The 21,044-nt window shown below is 39.0% G+C and overlaps 2 protein-coding genes across 2 annotated transcripts in view; both read right to left on the bottom strand.

Moving 5' to 3' along the window:
* The window catches only part of myo10 (myosin X), a 59,763-nt gene extending 49,549 nt beyond the window's left edge, over positions 1–10,214 (bottom strand). The window contains exons 1-2 of the mRNA XM_088350592.1: positions 10,130–10,214; positions 4,160–4,263 (exon numbers count right to left, since the gene is read on the bottom strand). The gene's annotated coding sequence lies outside the window, so the exon portion shown is untranslated. The remainder of the gene's footprint in view (positions 1–4,159; positions 4,264–10,129) is intronic.
* Positions 10,215–12,102: 1,888 nt separating this feature from the next.
* The window catches only part of LOC148376826 (unconventional myosin-X-like), a 44,195-nt gene continuing 35,253 nt past the window's right edge, over positions 12,103–21,044 (bottom strand). Inside the window, exons 4-6 of the mRNA XM_088327075.1 lie at positions 14,238–14,425; positions 12,329–12,469; positions 12,103–12,247 (exon numbers count right to left, since the gene is read on the bottom strand). Coding sequence (XP_088183201.1) covers positions 12,103–12,247; positions 12,329–12,469; positions 14,238–14,425 — 474 coding nt within the window. The remainder of the gene's footprint in view (positions 12,248–12,328; positions 12,470–14,237; positions 14,426–21,044) is intronic.

Below are 21,044 nucleotides of genomic sequence, written 5' to 3'. Positions count from 1 at the left end.
AATATTCCGGTACCTCATTCAATTGTTAAGTCATGGGCGTCTACGACTGTCTTTTTCCTTTGGCACTTTATGGGCTTCAGCGCTTGCCGTAGCTTCAGCTAATTTGCATCGCGCTGAAGGTAAGATGTGCCCAATATCAGTTGGATAAAAAAATGCATATTTTGCTAGATATAGGAACTGCTTTCACAAATTATTTTTGTATATAAAGATATATAAGTTGTGCTAAATGATGTATATTTAAAAAAGCACTAAATAAGAAGTAAAGTAATACAGCTTGAAACGATGATGCAACATGTTTTGATGCAAACACGCCACGAGGTGAGGCCTGTTGAGTGATGACCCGTTTTTGTATTTTTAATGTTTTAGATGATTGCAGTCGTGAACAGATGCCCCTGACTTTTGTATTGTTTTGTTTACTGAATGCAGGCAAAAAAACTGAGTGACTGTGAAACCTTGTGTCTCGCATGATTGAGGGTCGTTACACTTGTCTTGACTTGACTAACAAAGCACTCCAGAATCACTTGAAAACGACTACGCACTTCCTTCTTCCCTTTCGTCTGTTTCCTACTGGCTGTTATATACGTTTTTTAATCGTTCTTTTAAAATAAATTTATTATGCTTTCTATAAAATGACATTTCTCCATTAAAATCGTGAATTAGTGTAAGAGTCGAGGTGAACAGGGTTGGGTTTGGTTACTTTAACTTGATTACTTTCAGTTACTTTTGGATTACTCCAATACCAAATATGCTAATAAAAGGCAAAAGAAACTAAATATGAATAAAATGATGACTCACAACACGTGGTAAGCTTTCTCTCCTGGCTTTGATCTCTTTGATCTCCGGCAAAACTAACATCAAATGCGACAGAAACAAAATGAAAATAAATCCAAACAGCTTGCCAACATACCTCCTGCGAGGGTTCAAATCCAGCTACCGGCCTTACTGTGCGGAGTTTGTATGTTCTCCCCGTGCTTGCGTGGGTTTCCTCCGGGCACTCCGGTTTCCTCCCACATTCCAAAGACATGCATTTCAGGTGAATTGGCCGGCCCAAATTGTCCCTAGGTGTGACTGAGCGAGTGAGTTGTCCGTCCCCGTGTGCCCTGCGATTGGCTGGCAACCAGTTCAGGGTGTCCCCTGCCCACTGCCCGGAGATGGCCGGGATGGGCTCCAGCCCCCCCGCGACCCTAATAAGGATAAGCGGTACAGCTAATGAGATGAGCTTGCCAACATCTTTTTTGCCGTTCCATGTGTTCCGTCACTCCCCAAGCCTGCACAAAATTTAGTAATTTTATTCATATTTTGTTTATTTTGTCTTTTATTAGCATATTTGGTATTGGAGTATTCCAAAAGTAACTGAAAGTAATCAAGTTAAAGTAACCCTACCCAACCCTGGAGGTAAACATATAAAAATGACACAATTCAGTAGTCCACTAATAAACCTAACAAGAAATACACAAACTTAGTGACAAAAATTGTATAAGAGGGTTAATAAAAATGTATACACCGTAAAAAAACGTTTTGAGAACAAAAAGAACGTTTTTATGACCACCTGCCTGACAATGAGTGACTTCATGTAGCGTAATGTCGCCATCTACTGTTCATCAATGTCGCTTGAAGACTACAACGCCCTCCCTTTAACCTTCGTTTTTTACTTTTGTTTCTTCCAGACTGTTATAATTTTTGTATTGTTAACTTTATAAATAAAAAGTTGAATGTCTTGCTGTGGACACGTTTTTCCCATTATAATCACGATTCTATATAGACAAAAAGATACACGACCTCATTCAAAAATAAACAATGTATAGGAAGGACCCCTTTTAGTAGTTCGATAATATGCCAAACGTAAAATACACGAATTAAGTGACAAGTAATATATCAGAGCAGTAATACAATTATACAAATAAAACAACAAGGTTTTAAAGACAAACAGAACATTTCTATTTCCACTTGCCTGCCATTGAGTGACTTTATGAAGAGTAATGTTGCCCTACTGTCTAAATAAAGCACGTCAGTGTCTCTTGAAACCAACTACGTACTTCTCGTAACTTCCTTTCCCCTTTACTCCTCCTTACCTAGCGTAAGTTTAGCGCTTTTCGTTTTGACCAAATATATCTCTAAAGCTGAAAAAATTTCACTTTAAAATAACAATTTTGTGTCACCAAAACAACTTTACTTTCTTACTGAAGGACCCACTTAGCTGTGCAACAATATGCCTGACCAAAATAAAAACTTACTAAAATGACAAAATTATAAACGAATTTGTTTTGGGAGTTGAATGTTTATTTTTGAAAACAATTCTAAACCGTAAAAATGATACATAATATACTAAGTATATCCTCCTTGTATTGAGATAGAAGTGTCACAATTATCACAATTTATTTGTATTTATTTATGAAATCATTTATTTTTTTTCTTCATAATCCACCAGCACTATTGTTCCCTTGAAAAAAAAATAATTTTGGAAAGTTTTGCATAGTTGTTGGAAAGTTTCAAAACAAAAAGCGTATAATTATTTAATGTTCAATTCAAGCATAATATGTTTCAAAAAGATAACAAAAGAAAAAAGACCCTTCTTAGTAGTCCGATGACATGCCTACAGGAAAATACACAAATTTAGTGAGAAAAAATGCAACAAGGAATTTTCGACATCAAGTCTGAAGCAATGACACTGTTCATTTGACTTTTTCCTAATATTATATTATATGAAATGACTCATTGTTTCTTTTTAATGATTACATTCCAATATAGGAAGTATTCCGCTAAGTTTGAAAATCACCTCAATAGTAAAGGAGTCAAGATTTCATGCAGGGGTGTGGAAACGATGCACTTTTTTCTCATCCAAAACAGAAGAGCAGCTTCAGCGATAGACTACTGTCACAGTCTTGTTCCACGGACGGACTGAGGAGATCATTTCTTCCTCATGCCATGAGGCTCTTTAACTCCACCCGGGAGAGTAAAAGCCTACATTAAACCACACCCCCACATTTGCATATTACCCTATTTTCATGACAGTGTGTATTTTCCGTAGCACTATTGAAATACTCTATAGCAAAACGTTATATTGGGTATTTTTGTATTCTATATCTTTTATTTTATTATTTTATTTTTCAACACAAGGATACTTCTGCAAGTGTCAATTTCCCTACGGGGATGAATAAAATATCTATCCATCTATCTTTTATCTTGTAAGAAAATAATTAAAAAAAAATAGAATGGTGCCTGATATGAATAAAATTGTCATTTACAGTGGAACCTCGCTAGTTCGCGGTTCCACTTTTGCGGGTTCAGAGCTTCACGGGTCTAAAAATATACCTTACCTTCTCAATAAAAGCATTTATTGACTTGACGCCATTAAACGCGAGCTTATGTCAACTGAGGACACGGTGTGGACACTCTTATTGTGAAGGGGAGGGGGAGGCCCTGACACAATGCTTAGTCATGGTGAGTTACCGCTTCGCTCACCCCCCCTTCCTTCAAATCCTCCCACCTCACCCCCTTCTTATGTGGCTCTCAGTTTATCATGTAGGAACTCGGCGACACGACGTAAGTATATTCTCTTCTGTCACATTTCATCTCAAGTTTGACTTTATAATACCAAAAACGAGCGGTTGTTTGTACTACCTAAACACGGCTAATTGTTCGATGCCGCTAGCTAAAGTATGTTGTTATTGTCAAAAGGTAGCTCTTTCACTTTCATTAAAGTGAACACAGACCATTTTTTTAACTCTTGTTTCGCAAAACGCTTCACAAACACTCATCAAATATCACATTTTCACTGTTTTTATTTTCAATATGTAACCGGTAGTGTTAACAAGCGAAATAAACTGCGATGGCTGCATGTGGTTGAGGGCGGTTAATACAATCATACTAAATGGTTCGTAGTGGTTTCGCCGCGGCCCTATTCCGTGTAAATTGATGATGTAAGACATGGCTTCACTTGTGGGTCATGGTTTGGTACATTCAGTTCCAGTGTGAAGAGTTCTGGATGAGTCACCCAATAACAATACTGTATACCTGTATACGTTTTTTTAGCATTTTTGAAGGGGCGCCGCTACTTCGCGGATTTTCAGTTTTCGCGGGTGGTCTCGGTCCCCATTAACCGTGATCACCGAGGGATTACTGTATTGATTAATGAAGAACATTGGTACAAATTTCTTACCAGAACGTCCTGAAAGGCGGCACTGTCGTTAACGGTGTTGTCGGGAGGCTCGTCGGATCGGGTCAAGTAGTGATATGTAGAAGACGGATTCAGACCCAAACGCTCTGCAACACAAAACAAACGCTATAATAATATTCGGAATATTAAAAAAAAAAAAAAACGAAAGGTCTAATGAAAAACATTCAATGAATCCCTTCATTTTCAGACACCTCCTGTACACTCATTTGATTTATTTGGATGCAGAATGTTAAATATCCGTTTCTTCTTCTGGAGTTTGTTTTCTTCTTCGTTGGTGTAACAAAATGACACTTGCCAACTGGCTAACTTGCTAAATATTAGCCACAAATGCGATGGCACTAATGAGCGGGCAAAAGCAATGTTGACCATCAGGGTTGGGTAGGGTTACTTGAACTGGATTACTTTCAATGACTTTTGGATTACTCCGATACCAAATATGCTAATAAAAGACAAAAGAAACTAAATATGAATGAAATGACTCAATTTTGTGCAGGCTTGGGGAGTAACGGAATACATGGAACGGCAAAAATGATGTTGGCAAGCTGTTTGGATTTATTTTCATTTCGTTTCTGTCGCATTTTTTGTTAGTTTTGCCGGAGATCAAAGCCAGGAGAGAAAGCTTACCACGTGTTGTGAGTCATCATTTTATTCATATTTAGTTTCTTTTGTCTTTTATTTGCATATTTGGTATTGGAGTCATCCAAAAGTCATTTAACGTAATCCAGTTAAAGTAACCCTACCCAACCCTGTTGACCATCATAACAGTTAGTGAATTAGCCGGAGTTAGCATGTAGCATTGGTCTCCGTACTAAATGACCAAAGTTCATTGCTGCACCAAAAAAGGAGAAAACAATCGGAAAGGGAAGGCCTTGACAAGCTCCGTTTCTATTTTGTTGTTTGTAGTGCAGAAATGAATGATAGCAGCTAACTCTGATTAATGCTAACAATGCTATGAAACTAATAAGTACACAAATCACAAGATTGATCTTCACAACGGTTAGCAGGTTAGCCAAATTTAGCATGTAGCACTGGTTTACAAAAACCTAAACCATGAAGAAGACTAAAAACACCAAGGTTTATCGTGGCAGCAATGAAGAAAAAGGACATCTGACAAATAAGGTATCGGCTAGCTCTGTTTCTTCTGTTGTTTTTTTCTTCTTCGTTGGTGCCACAGTAGATGTTAAATGTGCCCAACTCTGGATAAAACAACGCTATGACACAAATGGGAAGACAAAAAAAAATCATATTTATCATCACAACAGTTGACAAGTTAGCCACAGTTAGCATGTAGCATTGTTTTTTGTATTACAATTGGATTTCCCTTAATAATAATAATAATAATAATAATAATTTCCTTGTATTGTCATTCTGTGTAACAATGTACACAGAACGAAATGTCGATTGCACCTGACCCGTTGTAGCGAGCTGATGCAGCCGCAGCCAACAGAGGGCGCCGCCGACCACTTTTTAAGTCTTAGGAATGACTCGGCCGGGGCGCGAACCACCGACCTCCCAGTCTCAAAGCGGGCGCCTTACCATCTAGGCTACTGAGCTTAACCACTAGGGTCGTAAGGGCACCATTGCAGCACCAACGAAGAAGAAAACAGATTACCCACATGAGTTGACATTGCCAATACAAAAGAGATCACCCAATTTTGTAGATTAACAATCCAAAATAGAGAATATTTGGATTCCTGTGTGTTAACATATTCAGAATTCTCTGATTTGAATCCAACTATTCCCTACATGTCAACGTATCCACCGTGCTAGCTTGCTAACACTAACAAACTAAAATGCATAGTAAAGGATTTTATATATTTGACTATAAAGGATTTGATACGATTGACTACAACTTACATGTATTCATTTTAATGTAATAAAGATATTCACTGACTGTGCTTTTAGTTCAATGTACAATAAAAAGTCAGGGCAGGCTGTGTGAAAGGTTGTTATGCCTAGCACATTTATGATAACAGGATGCCTGGGTGTGCTGACGCAGGACGACCAGAGATTGTTGGGCACAAAACAACTACCTTATCACGCCCATGGGAGGAGCGGACACGCCATTATGCGGGGAGAAGATAACCCAAAAGAGAAAGCTAAAGTGGGCTGCAGATGACACATAGCCATTAGGGGAATAGTAGGGAATTCAAGATGGCGACTGCGCATGGATACATGCTTGCGGCGAGCTCTCCAGCTAATCTTCTATTTATTGCCGTTCTCTTGTCTTTTTTGCTTTCACTTTTGGACACATGTGTGGCCAAAAACACTTACAGTAGGGACGAACTTATTCGGTTGGGTGGGCGTCTAAATTTCGATTATTCGGGCACTTTTTATACCGCCCATGATATACCGAGCGAACTTCAAAGAGACCCGGCATCCTTGTGGACAGCTATTCCTCTTAAAAAACGGCGGCGGCGACCCCGTAAAGAAAGAAAACAGAAACGTGGTTGCCGTGCAGGTAGATGTGTGAAGCGTGTGAAGTCCAAGCAGCAAGATGGACGCGAGGATGTAACTAATTCCACCATTCATTCCTCGCCGGACAACCGACGCTTTGAACTCAGCGCTCACGAGCGGCCACAACGCCGGGAGCTTTTGAAGATCTCGACAAAGACTACAAAGAGTTCAGCTAAGTCAAATGATTCAGCAAAGCTGAAATTTGGTCTGTTAAATATTAGATCGCTTGCTCCAAAAGCTTTACTTGTTGATAACATTATTCGTGATTATAAACTTAACAGTATGGGTCTTTGTGAAACGTGGTTACGCCCGGATGAGCACTTAGCGCTAAATTATGCCTCTCCCCCAGACTACGAGAGTAGTCATATAGCACGCACGCTGAAAAGAGGTGGTGGTGTTGCGCTAATCTCTGAAAAATCGCTCAAATTTAATACACGTACCTCTAATAATTACAAAACGTTTGAGGCTCTTGTGATGCGGTCCCCTCAATTGTCAATTGATGTAATAACTATCTATCGTGCACCTGGGCCATACACAACTTTCTTAGACGAATTTGCTGAACTTTTGTCTGAACTAGTAACCTATGCAGACAAAATAATAATTATGGGAGACTTTAACATTCATATGAACTCCCCACACAGTTCACTTACTATTGCGTTTAGTTCTCTAATTGATGCATTTGGTTTTACTCAACTGGTTGACTTGCCAACCCATAAAAATGGGAACACGCTAGACTTGATTCTGACTCGAGGAGTTTTAACCTCAAACATTATGGTGCTACCGTGTACTACTGTTATCTCTGATCATTATTTAGTGACATTTGAGGTGCTAACTAAATGTAAAGTTAATAAAGCTGAGGGATCTAGCGGACGCAATATAAGCACTGGCACAGTTTCTGAGCTCTTTGAACTCCTTCCTGGAGCAGTTGCGTCCTTTCCTAAATACAATGGCTCGATTGACTCACTCATGAATGAGTTCAATACCACCCTGACTAGTGTGCTGGATTCAATAGCGCCCATAAAACTAAAATCACGTCCTAAAAGACGCACACCTTGGTTTACTGAGGAAACTAGAACCCTTAAAAAAGAATGCAGGAAATGGGAGAGAAAATGGCGCGCTACCAAGCTTGAGGTTTTCCATCAAACCTGGTGTGACAGCTTGTTAAAGTATAAAGCGGCCCTTGCCTCTGCAAAATCGGCCTACCTTTCGAAGGTGATTGCGTCTCAAAAGAACAACCCCAAAGCCCTTTTTGACACTGTAGCATCGCTTACAAGGCAACAGCCTATCGCAGACAGTTCGACACACTCTGCTCAGGACTTAATGGTCTTCTTCACTAAGAAGATTCAATGCATACAGGAAGAAATTGCAAAAGATATTGTTAGTTCCACACGTATTAAAGGACTGAAATTTACAGATGCACGACAGGGTGGCTGCCCTGGGAAAATGGCCGGTTTTAGTGAACTGTCACTTGATGATCTCAAACAAGTGGTGAATGCGGCCAAACCGACAACTTGCCAGTTCGACCCGCTCCCAGGTTCACTTATTAAAAGTCTTTTTAGCGTCCTTGGGCCTTCAGTTCTAAATATTATAAATACATCACTCTCCTCAGGTGTAGTTCCAGCAGCTTTTAAGTCCGCCGTTATTAAACCCACACTGAAACGACCCAACCTTGATCCAGAAATATTAAGTAATTACAGACCTGTGTCAAACCTACCTTTCCTCTCTAAAGTACTCGAAAGAGTAGTGGCACAGCAGCTGAATGCTTTCATATCGGAGAATAAGCTTTTTGAATCCATGCAATCAGGATTCAGGGCTAACCACTCTACTGAGACAGCTCTGATCAAGGTAACAAATGATCTCCTAATGTCAATGGATTCTGGCGCTTCATCACTTTTGCTGCTGCTGGATCTTAGTGCTGCTTTTGACACAGTGCGCCACAATATCCTACTAGAACGGTTGGAAAAATGGATTGGTCTCTCAGGAGCTGTCCTCTCGTGGTTCAAATCCTACCTCTCAGATAGGACACACTGTGTTAAATATGGTGAAACGACATCTGAGCCCTTTAATGTTACCTGCGGTGTTCCGCAGGGTTCAGTGCTCGGCCCCCTACTTTTCAACATTTACATGCTTCCGTTAGGTGATATTATTCGCAAGTACAATATCAGCTTCCATTGCTACGCAGACGACACTCAACTATATCTTCCGTTGGAGGAATCTTCCACACTAAACTGTGGAAATTTGGAGGCCTGTCTCACTGAGATAAAAGAGTGGATGTCACTCAACTTCTTGCGTCTTAACTCTGAAAAGACTGAAATGTTAGTCATTGGTCCTTCTAAATGCCGGTACTTATTCTCAAAAACTGCTGTGAACATTGACAAATGTCACATCACACAGAGTGACTCAGTTAAAAATTTAGGTGTCATATTTGACCCTGAACTATCCTTTGAGATGCATGTAAAACAAATTACTAGAACTGCCTTCTTCCATCTTCGCAACATTGCTAAAATCCGTTCAATACTGTCTCAGTCTGATGCGGAAACATTAATTCATGCATTTGTTACCTCCCGTCTCGATTACTGCAATGCACTACTCTCCGGTCTACCGAACTCCAGAATCAAGTCTCTTCAGCTAGTACAAAATGCCGCAGCGAGGCTCTTAACCAGGACAAAAAAGTACGATCACATAACACCGATTTTGGCTAACCTGCATTGGCTCCCAGTTAGCCAAAGATGTGACTTCAAAGTTCTCTTAGTATTGTACAAAATCATACATGGACTTGCTCCCTCTTATCTTTCAGATCTGATCTGCCACTATGTCCCGGGCCGAAGCCTACGATCTGAGAGTGCTGGTCTTCTGATGATCCCGAGAGCAAAGAAGTCTTCTGCTGGTTCGAGAGCGTTCTCCATCCGGGCACCGGTGCTGTGGAATGCTCTTCCCCCTGAGATTCGATCTGCAACCTCAGTGGAAATGTTTAAATCTAAACTTAAAACTCACTTCTACTCCATTGCATACGAATAACCTACTCCTCTTGTCGGTTGAAAATAGTTTGTGTAATATAATGTAACAATCTGTGAAGCCCTTTGAGACTCTTCGTGATTTAGGGCTATACAAATAAAAATGACTTGACTTGACTTGACTAGGATGTATTTGCTTTGTTTGTTGAAATGTATAAATGATGCCGGGCAAGTCGGATGGGAGCCGTCTCCTGTTTACACTTAGATCTGCTGTTAGGAATAATAAACATCCGCCCCGTGTGGAATTGCCGGCTCCTAGTCATTTTCTCTCAAGAAACGAGCGCGCATAATTGTTGGATGAATGTAGGTTGTGTTTGGGTAATGGAGTCAGATAACTAATTCAAACAATTTGCTAAAACGGTACATTTTGAAAGTTAAATCCCAACAATAGCGTATGCTTGCCTCGCCCTGCTACCATGTTAGCCGTTTTTTTTTTACGAGATTCGAAGAAAATGTTTTAATAACGTGAGGAGAAACTGACCCCGCTGGTTGAGATCGGCCCCTGCTAGCAAAGCGTAGAAGATGTGATAATTTCTTTCACCCGAATTCTGCCGGACCACCCGGTTCTGTGGAGAGAAATGAACAGGTTACGCTAAAATAATAATTTGAATTTATAAGATAGGGTAAAAAAAAACAACTCACCTTTTCCAGAAGATCTGACGCCCAAAAAGGGGTTTTAAGTCAAGGTTGATGAAAAGATGTTTTATCATTCAAATGAAGGCTGGAACATACTCTTTAGCGCCACCACGTGTTGAATTCCTTCGAGCATTATCGTAGTATTATTGTAGTGTACAGTTTGTATGCAAATAGTTGAGTTTTCGGTTAATTAATAATTGATTTTTTTGGGGCGTTGTAGATTAATAAATAAAAACAAACAAACAAATTTAAGTATATGAAATTTCTAATTGTTGCTAATGCCCCGTAGCAGGTTAGCTGAAATATTTCAAAAAACTAACTTCAAATTCAAATATGGAATCTTCTAACACAGTCGGGATGTACTGGGACTCGGGCAGGGCAGCGGTTAACGTGTGCGGCACAGTTCTGAGGTCATGAGATCGAACCCCCTGTGTGGAGTTTGCATGTTCTCCCTGTGTTTCCTCCAGGCACTCCGGTTTCCTCCCACATTCCAAAAACACGCATGTTAGGTGAATTGGCCGGTCCAAATTGTCCCTAAGTGTGAATGAGTTGTCTGTCCCTGTGTGTCCTCTGATTGGCTGGAAAGCAGTTTGGGCTGTCCCCTGCTCACTGCCCGATGATTGCTGGGATGGGCTCCAGCACCCCCGTGACCCTACTGAGGATAAGCCGTGCACATAATGGATGTATGGATGGGACTAGGACTCATTTCTAAGAAGATAAAAGACACACAGATATTTTTCTATAAAAATCGTAATATATAAGGAAGTCAATCTTATAATAAAGTAAATTCAATTGGCTTTTAATCTAAAATAAATAATTATTTGCTAAATAAAAAAGTGAACAAATAAACTACTATTCATAATCATGCTTCAAATAAATACTTACGCAATAATTCTTTAAATTGAAAAAATAAGCAGGATATTTTGCCTGACTTAAAGTTACAATTAATATAGTTATATATGGATGATAAATACATACCATATATAGATAGAAATAGATAGATACCATCGATAGATACATAGATAGATACATAGATACCATAGATAGCATAGATAGATAGATAGATACCATAGATAGATAGATAGATACCATAGATAGATACCACAGATAGATAGATAGATAGCATAGATAGATGGATACCATAGATAGATAGATAGATACCATAGATAGATAGATACCACAGATAGATAGATAGCATAGATACATAGATAGCATAGATAGATACCAGATAGATACCACAGATAGATAGATAGCATAGATAGATGGATACCATAGATAGATAGATGGATACCACAGATAGATAGATAGCATAGATAGATACCATAGATAGATAGATAGATACCACAGATAGATAGATAGCATAGATAGATACCATAGATAGATAGATACCATAGATAGATAGAAAGATAGATACCATAGATAGATACCATAGATAGATAGATAGATAGCATAGATAGATGGATACCATAGATAGATAGATAGATATCATAGATAGATAGATAGATACCACAGATAGATAGATAGCATAGATAGATAGCATAGATAGATAGATAGATACCATAGATAGATAGATACCATAGATAGATAGATTGATAAATAGATAGATAGATAGATAGATAGAGACTTTATCTATACATATTTATCTTTATACATTTATCTAAGCAACTCATATTTAAAACTAAATCTTAAATAATAAAAGACCTCGTTTTTGGAAAATTAAATATTAACATTTAGAATTTAATGAAGCGACTCGTTTTCCCTTGTCTTCATTTCCTCTTTCTCGTTTTGCATTTTAACCTCGCGGTACAATACTGCCCTCTAGCGGTGAAAGAGGATACAGTCCACGATGCGTCCTCCCTGGATGTTCCCCTTGTGGCTGAAATGAAGTTGCACGAATTTCCCAAAACGGCTGGAGTTGTTGTTGTGCACCGTCTTGGCGTTTCCGAAGGCTTCCATGATGGGCCTGGTGACCAGCAGGGGACCAAGGAAAACAAGATGGACGTTGCCATTTGCAGAAAAGATGGAGAAAAAGTGAGCTACCGACCCGCTTTCCAAGATGGCCTCCTCCACGTGAGATCCCCCCTTCCTGGAGGACGTTTCCGGGCAATGTTGCTGCTGACTGATGGCCGACAAGAACTTCAGGATGAGTTTGGTGCTCTCCGTCTTCCCGGCGCCGCTTTCCCCGCTACCACAGAAGAAGAACATCGTCAGTCCATCCGTCTCTTTGTTCGTCCATCAATACGTCCGTCCTTCTACCCACGTCTTTGTCCACAACTTTTATCCATCCATCTCCTCATCTTTCTACCCCTCTCTCTCTCTCTCTCTCTCTCTCTCTCCCTCTCTCTCTACATCTAACCTCCTCTCTATCTATTTATCCATCCACCCCCTCTCTCTATTAATAAATCAATCCCCTTCTCTCCATTTATTCATATATCCCTCTCTTTCTGTCCACACATCCAGCCTTCCATCTCTCTTTCTATCCATCCCTCTCTCTCCCTCTCTTTCTGTCCACACATCCAGCCTTCTCTCTCTCTCTCTCTCTCTCTCTCTCTCTCTCTCTCTCTCTCTCTCTCTCTCTCTCTAACTTCCCCTCTATCTCTTGAGCCATCCACCCCCTTTCTCTATTATTAAATCAATCCCTTTCTCTCCATCTATTCATATATCCATCTATTTCTGTCCACGCATCCGGCCTTCCATCTCTTTCTATCCATCCATCCCTTTCACTCTATCATTCCATCCATCCATCTATCCATCCATCTCTCTTTATGTCTTAACTAACTTAACTTATCTATTTCTCTATCCATCCAACCTCCTCTGTATCGTTCTATCCATACATCCCTCTCTTTCTCCCTCTTTATATATCAATCAACCCTCTCTTTATCTTTCTATCGATCCTTCTCTTTCCATATATCCATCTATCCCTCTCTTTCTATCCATCCATTCATCCCTCTCTCTTTCTATCCATCCATCTATCCATCCTCATCTGTATCTTTCTATCCATCCACCCCTCTCTTTATACATCAATCGACCCTCTCTCTATCTTTCTATCAATCCTTCTCTTTCCATATATCCATCTATCCCTCTTTTTCTATCCATCCATCTATCCATCCTCATCTGTATCTTTCTATCCATCCACCCCTCTCTTTATACATCAATCAACCCTCTCTCTATCTTTCTATCAATCCTTCTCTTTCCATATATCCATCTATCCCTCTCTTTCTAACCATCTATTCACCCCTCTCTCTTTCTATCCATCCATCCATCCATCCTCATCTGTATCTTTCAATCCATCCACCCACCTATCTCCCTCTTTATATATCCATCAAACCCCTCTCTATCTTTCTATCAATCCCAAATATCTATCTATCACTCTCTCTTTCCATCCATCCATTCACTCTCTTTCTACTCATCCATCCCTTTCTATTCAACCATCTGTTTATTCCTTCACCCATCCACCCTACCATCTATCCATTCATCCCTCCCACTATGACTCTTTCTATCCATTCATACATCCCTCACATTCTAACTCTATCCATCCATCACACTCGATGACTCTTTCCATTCACCCCCTTCTTCTCTCTCTCTCTCTCTCTCTCTCTCTCTCTCTCTCTCTATTTCCATCTATCTATCCACCCCACCTCTCTCTCTCCATCTATCTATCCATCCAGCAGTGTACACTAGTAAAAAAATGAATGTCAATCCCCTTTTGACCACTAGATGGAGACAAACACAAGGCGTTTTAAACACAATTCCAAGTCACGCCGATGTAAAAACAAAAAAATGTGATTTGGGTCAAAAAAGAGAGTTTGAAAACAAAAATCAAGAAAATGAAACAAAGTAGTCATCATGACTTAAACTACTTTTAATTAATTTAGATTATTTTAAGGATTTTAAGGGAGGGGGTGAAGAAAATAACTGGTTTCAATGTTCTCATATTGGGGGTTTGCGGTTACCTGATGAGGACGCACTGGTTTTTGTGTCTCCTCCATAGCGCTCGGTAGCACTCGTTGGCCAGTGCGAAAATGTGCGGCGGCATTTGTCCCAAATGCTGCCGGCTGTAGCGCTCCACCGCTTCGCCCTCGTACAGGCCCGCCAGCGCTTGGTACGGGTTCACCGCCGCCAAGATGGAACCGATGTACGTCTGAAAAATGAGCGAGATTTGTAATTTCACGGCACGGATTGGCTTTCCGTCTATTTAAGCTCAGTGCTCTTACGCTTCCTTTGTCAGTCCGCCAACGAACCTCTGCCCCGCAAGACGTGGATTATGACTTGGCCCTGTTTCCTGTTGGTATTCCCATTCCGGTATTGTTCCCGTTTATTTTTGTCCTGTTTAATATCGGTTTCCAGTTTTGTTCCCGTCTATTTTTGTCTTGTTTATTATTCTCTCCAGTTTTTGTTACCGTCTAGTTTTTTGATGTCTAGATAGATGTCTAGATAGATGTCTAGATAGATAGATAGATGGATAGATTTTTCGTTCCCGTCTAGTTTGTCCTGTTTAATTTCAATATTCTGTTTTGATATCAATTCTGTCTGTCCCGTCCCAACTGGTATCGCCCCCCCCCCATCTGTCCGATATCTGCTCGGGCAATTGGTATCGATCTCGTCGGCCTCTGGCTTCCTATCGTTTCACGCCAGACTGCTTCCTAACAGGCATGACTCCCCATTTCCCGTAAAATAAAATGCTTGTGTGAGAACGTCACGCGTTTGGGTCCTGATCCAGTTCTGGTTCTTGACAGACTCAAAGTGACCAACCTTTCTGTCAAATTATTTTACCAAAGCTTTCGCAAAGAAAAAAAGAAGAAAAAAGAGAAAGGGGGAATAAGAAAGGAAAGAAAAAAAGAAACAACGAAATTCATAAAAGAAAGGGGATAAAAAGTAAAAAGAAGGAAAAAAGAAAGGAAAAGAAGAAAGAGAAGAAGGAAAAACAAAAAAGGAAAAAAAGAAAATCATAAAAGAAAAGGGGAAAAAAGTAAAAAGAAGAAAAAAGAAAAGGGTGAAAAATGAAAGGAAAGGAAGAAAGAGAATAAGGAAAAACAAAAAAAGGAAACAAAGAAAATCATAAAGGAAAAGGAAAAAAGGAAAAAGAAGAAAAAAATACAAAAAAGTATGACAAAAGAGAAAAAAGAGAATCGGAAAATGGGAAAACAGAAAATGATCAAGAAAAGAAGAAAAACAGATACATTAACACAAAAAAATGACAGATTTTAGGCACATTATGTTTTTGTTCTAGATATTCTTAAAAAAATATATAAATTAATATGGTTGGATTCATTTTCTCATTTTAAGAAAGACTTTCTACCACCACTAGGAAAAAAATCTAAAAATGAGTAAAACAATGTATTATTTGACTGAGAAATAAAAGTTAAAATATAATATTAACATTTGAAAAGGCATTTCTTTGTTTTGAAGCCATTTTAACTCGTCAAATGTTTTTTTTACCAAAAATGTGACAATAGCAAGTATATATAATACAAATTACACTTAAAATATGTCATATTTAAGCTGTTTTTGTCACGGTTGCCATGGCGCCCAATGGGCCCCGCCCGTGTGGCGCCAGCTGCAGCTTGTTGACGGACTGGCTCCCTGTCAGTATTTAAACTCTGTCCTGTCAGTACCCTTTTGCCGGTCCGTCTGCGAATCTCTGTTTTTACACGGCAAGCCCTTTTTCGCATGTCCTGTGTTTTTGCTCCTGTCTCCTGCTACGACCTATTTTGATCATGACCATGTCTGCTCTCCCGTCCCGAATTTGGATCCGTTTCTGATCCGGACCACGTCTACTCTCCTTTCCTGGCTTTCGACTTGTTTCCGACCCTGACCTTGTTTTCCTCTTCTATCCCGACTACTGACCCGTTTTTTCCGTTCCCGACACCGCCATCGCTCACCACGGAAGTCCCACTACTGCGTCTGAGCAACCTACTCCCTACGTGCAGCAATCCCCGGATCGTGGGCGCAACCCTTTCCCTTTCTTCTAATAAAACTTGTGAGAAACGTTACGCGAGTGGGTCCTGTTTCTGTTCTGGTTTCTGACAGTTTTAATTAAAAAATTAAGTGTTTTAAGTGTATTTTTTTTAATAGGTAAATAGAAAAATGATCCCCAAAAATTTAAATGTGTTTCTATTTTAACTTTTTCCTTAGCAAATGTATAAAAATTCAAACAGTCCAGTCAATTCAAATCAGCAAAAACAAATTTTTGGGGGGACAAAATGAGTCTAAGAATGAATGCTTGACACCGATACCCAAATCCAGATACGTGGACCCCCCACTCCTCAAAACTTGTAAAAGAAAGCGCCACGAGAGCAATAAACACCTCATTGTCTATAAAACCTCGAAATTTATTTACCTCACGTCGCGTTTTCACAAGCGAGAGACGAAAATGCCGAATTACGCGAGAGAAGAAGAAGAATGAGCGGAGAAATAAATGCCTGGAGGTCCCAAAACAATTAGCGACATTTGGAGTCCATTAGCATCCTAGCTCCTTTTCCATCGAAGGCCTCCCATTGGTCGGCTTGATTAAAGGCGGGCCCTCGCCCGTCACACTTCGGATTGTCAAGAACTTTCCATTTGTTTTGAAGCGCTAAAACTTACTCAGTATTGTGAATCCATTCGAATAGTGAGAATATTTGGAATACGTAAATCCAAACAGGACTACAGATGTCAAGATAGATGTCTAGATAGATGTCTAGATAGATGTCTAGATAGATAGATGTCTGGATAGATGTTTAGATAGATGTCTAGATAGATGTCTAGATAGATGTCTAGATAGATAGATGTCTGGATAGATAGATGTCTGGATAGATAGATGTCTAGATAGATGTGTAGATAGATTAAAATCAGGATAGATGTCCAGATAGATGTCTAGATAGATCGATGTCTAGATAGATGTGTAGATAGATAAAATTCAGGATAGATGTCCAGATAGATGTCTAGATAGATAGATGTCTAGATAGATAGGTGTCTAGATAGATAGGTGTCTAGATAGATAGGTGTCCAAATAGATAGATGTCTAGATATATGTGTAGATAGATCAAATTCAGGATAGATGTCTAGATAGATAGATGTCTAGATAGATAAAATTCTAGATAAATGTCTAGATAGATGTCTGGATAGATGGATGTCTAGATAGATGTCTAGATAGATAGATAGATGTCTAGATAGGTAGATGTCTAGATAAATATATGTCTGGATAGATAGATGTCAAGATAGATAGATGTCTAGATAGATGTGTAGATAGATGTCTAGATAGATGTGTAGATAGATAAAATTCTAGATGGATGTCTAGATAGATACAATTCCAGAGAGATGTCTAGATAGATAAATGTCTAGATAGATGTCTAGATAGATGGATGTCTAGATAGATGTCTAGATAGATAGATAGATATCTAGATAGGTAGATGTCTAGATAAATATATGTCTGGATAGATAGATGTCAAGATAGATAGATGTCTAGATAGATGTGTAGATAGATGTCTAGATAGATGTGTAGATAGATAAAATTCTAGATGGATGTCTAGATAGATACAATTCCAGAGAGATGTCTAGATAGATAAATGTCTAGATAGATGTCTAGATAGATGGATGTCTAGATAGATGTCTAGATAGATAGATAGATATCTAGATAGGTAGATGTCTAGATAAATATATGTCTGGATAGATAGATGTCAAGATAGATAGATGTCTAGATAGATGTGTAGATAGATAAAATTCTAGATGGATGTCTAGATAGATACAATTCCAGAGAGATGTCTAGATAGATAAATGTCTAGATAGATGTCTGGATAGATGTCTACATAGATAGATGTCTAGATAGATAGATCTCTAAATAGATAGATGTCTAGATAGATGTCTAGATAGATGTCTAGATAGATAGATGTCTGGATAGATAGATGTCTAGATAGATGTGTAGATAGATTAAAATCAGGATAGATGTCCAGATAGATGTCTAGATAGATCGATGTCTAGATAGATGTGTAGATAGATAAAATTCAGGATAGATGTCCAGATAGATGTCTAGATAGATAGATGTCTAGATAGATAGGTGTCTAGATAGATAGGTGTCTAGATAGATAGGTGTCCAGATAGATAGATGTCTAGATATATGTGTAGATAGATCAAATTCAGGATAGATGTCTAGATAGATAGATGTCTAGATAGATAAAATTCTAGATAAATGTCTAGATAGATGTCTAGATAGATGGATGTCTAGATAGATGTCTAGATAGATAGATGTCTAGATAGGTAGATGTCTAGATAAATATATGTCTGGATAGATAGATGTCAAGATAGATAGATGTCTAGATAGATGTGTAGATAGATGTCTAGATAGATGTGTAGATAGATAAAATTCTAGATGGATGTCTAGATAGATACAATTCCAGAGAGATGTCTAGATAGATACATGTCTAGATAGATGTCTACATAGATAGATGTCTAGATAGATAGATCTCTAAATAGATAGATGTCTAGATAGATGTGTAGATAGATAAAATTCAGGATAGATGTCTAGATAGATAGATGTCTAGATAAATGTCTAGATAGATAGATGTCTAGATAGATGGATGTCTAGATGGTTAGATGTCTAGATAGATGTGTAGATAGATAAAATTCAGGATAGATGTCTAGATAGATGTCTAGATATAATAATATTATATTGGATTAGCCGATTGAGTTTACACAAACAAATACTCTGAATTTTAAAGAGTTAATCATTTTTTGGGGATAAGCAATCCAAAAAAATGCTAGTTTGCTAACACTAGCTAGGGTGGCTTACAAGCTAAAAAGGATAGCTAATGTTTGACTTTTAAAATCTTGGAAAAACGGAGTCAGCAAGATCTTCCAATTCTTGGAAGCTAACTCCATGTTCCACTGGCGACGCACAGTCGGTCAGTCGGTCGTTGGAACTAGCGTAGCATATATTAGCCAAAAACGAGCGCAGCGATTTTGGCATCAAGCCGGCGAAACGAGAAACAGATGGGAGAAGAAAGTCTCGCTCGCTAGCTAGTTTGACTGACGGCAGGAAATGTGTCTGGAACGCTGCCAAGTAGCGGCGCTAGCGTGTTAGCCGCTCGCCATTTTTATTGGATTTGGCCGCAGCCCGCCCGCCGTTTTCTGGTATTATTATCCTTTTTCCCACTCGTGTGACAGCAGCACGACGTCGCGGCGGAACATTTTTCTTTCACGCTCGTTTTTTATGTCGACAAGCTCCGTGAAATGTGCTACTAGCGCCAAGGCCAACGGAGCAAATAAGGGAACGCTAGCCATAACAGAGGAAAAAATAACACGTTTTTATGCTCACGGAGACGTCTCAATAGCAACTAGAAGAGCTGCGTGGATTATTGTAGCACGCTTAAGCTAGCTCGTCAAATGTAGACAGTTCTAATAACCACCAAAAATTTGTAAGACTCATTTTTGAAAGAAATAAAGACTAGACATTTGAAACGGAGCAATCAAATGCTAATGAAGCTAATGCAAACAGAAAGCTAACATAACAAATAACTAACCGAAAGATCGACAAAAAACAGAAATAGAAAGAGAGTGGTCAACATTTCTAAAACATGATAAAAATCAACGTTCATATTAATTGAAATCACCATAGCGCCAGACTTTTACTAGCATTAGCTTGATGCTAAGCTAACTGCCTGACTGAAACGTGCTAACAAATAAAATAGAGTAATGCTAACGTAGCGAAAATAATTCAGTTCTATTTCTTTCCACAAATCTCTAAAATGTTCCACAGACCCTAGCAAACCTTTTCTGATGCTAATAAAGACAGCAACCACAAAAGCTATTTGAATCAAAGTTTAATTTTGACTGCTTGAGCTAGCTTAGCAAATGTTAACAGTTCAAATAACGCCAAAGATTTGCTAGCGCATGTAGACATCCGATTTTAAAGGGTGCTACGATCTTGAAACCTGTCTGAATGATGTTTGCAATGGAGCGAGCCAACGCTATCGATGCTAATGCCAACAAAACATAAGGAATGCTAATAAGTGAATGCTAACAAAAAAAACCACCAAACTAAAGAACAATAAACGAAAAAAAGTGAAATACAGAGAATAAGAAAAATAATACATGTGATTTGAATACACGCTAACGTTAATGAAACCCCTGCAGCGTCATACGTTAACTAGCATTAGCGTTAGCATGAGCACGAAGCAGCCGCTAGCAAACAGTTCTGAGAAGGAAGCTTGATTGTTTTTATTTATTATTTTAGTTTTAAAATCCTGACTTTAGAGGATTTTTAAGTCATTGGATTCAATTTTGTGTCGCTCCTGAAGGATTTTATACATTTGACTATAAAGGATTTTATACGATTGACTACAAGTAACATATATTCAGTTTAATGTAATAAAGATTTTCACTGACTGTGCTTTTAGTTCAATGTACAATAAAAGGTCAGGGTAGGCTGTGTGGAATGCATAAATGGCAGTTTTTTTTTGTCTAGGACATTTCTCATAACAGGATGCCTGGGTGTGCGGACGCAGGACGACCAGGGATAGTTGGGCACAAAAAATTACCTTGGCACGCCCATGGGAGGAGCCAGCACACCAGCATTCGGGGAGAGGATAGCCAATAAGAGAAAGCTAAAGTTAGCTGCAGATGACACATTGCCAATAGAGGAATAGTAGGATGTCTTTGCTTTGTTTGTTGAAATGTATAAATGATCCCGGGCAACTCGGATGGGGGCCATTTCCTATTGGGTACACTTAGATCTGCTGTAAGGAATAATAAAAATCCGCCCCCGTGTGGAATTGCCGGCTCCT

The sequence above is a fragment of the Urocampus carinirostris genome, chromosome 1 (genome assembly GCF_059441175.1).
Source record: "Urocampus carinirostris isolate Australia breed hairy pipefish chromosome 1, RoL_Ucar_1.0, whole genome shotgun sequence".
Lineage (NCBI taxonomy): Eukaryota > Metazoa > Chordata > Actinopteri > Syngnathiformes > Syngnathidae > Urocampus > Urocampus carinirostris.
The sequence above is the reverse complement of the archived record's forward strand: the minus strand, read 5'-3'. Positions and strand labels throughout refer to the sequence as shown.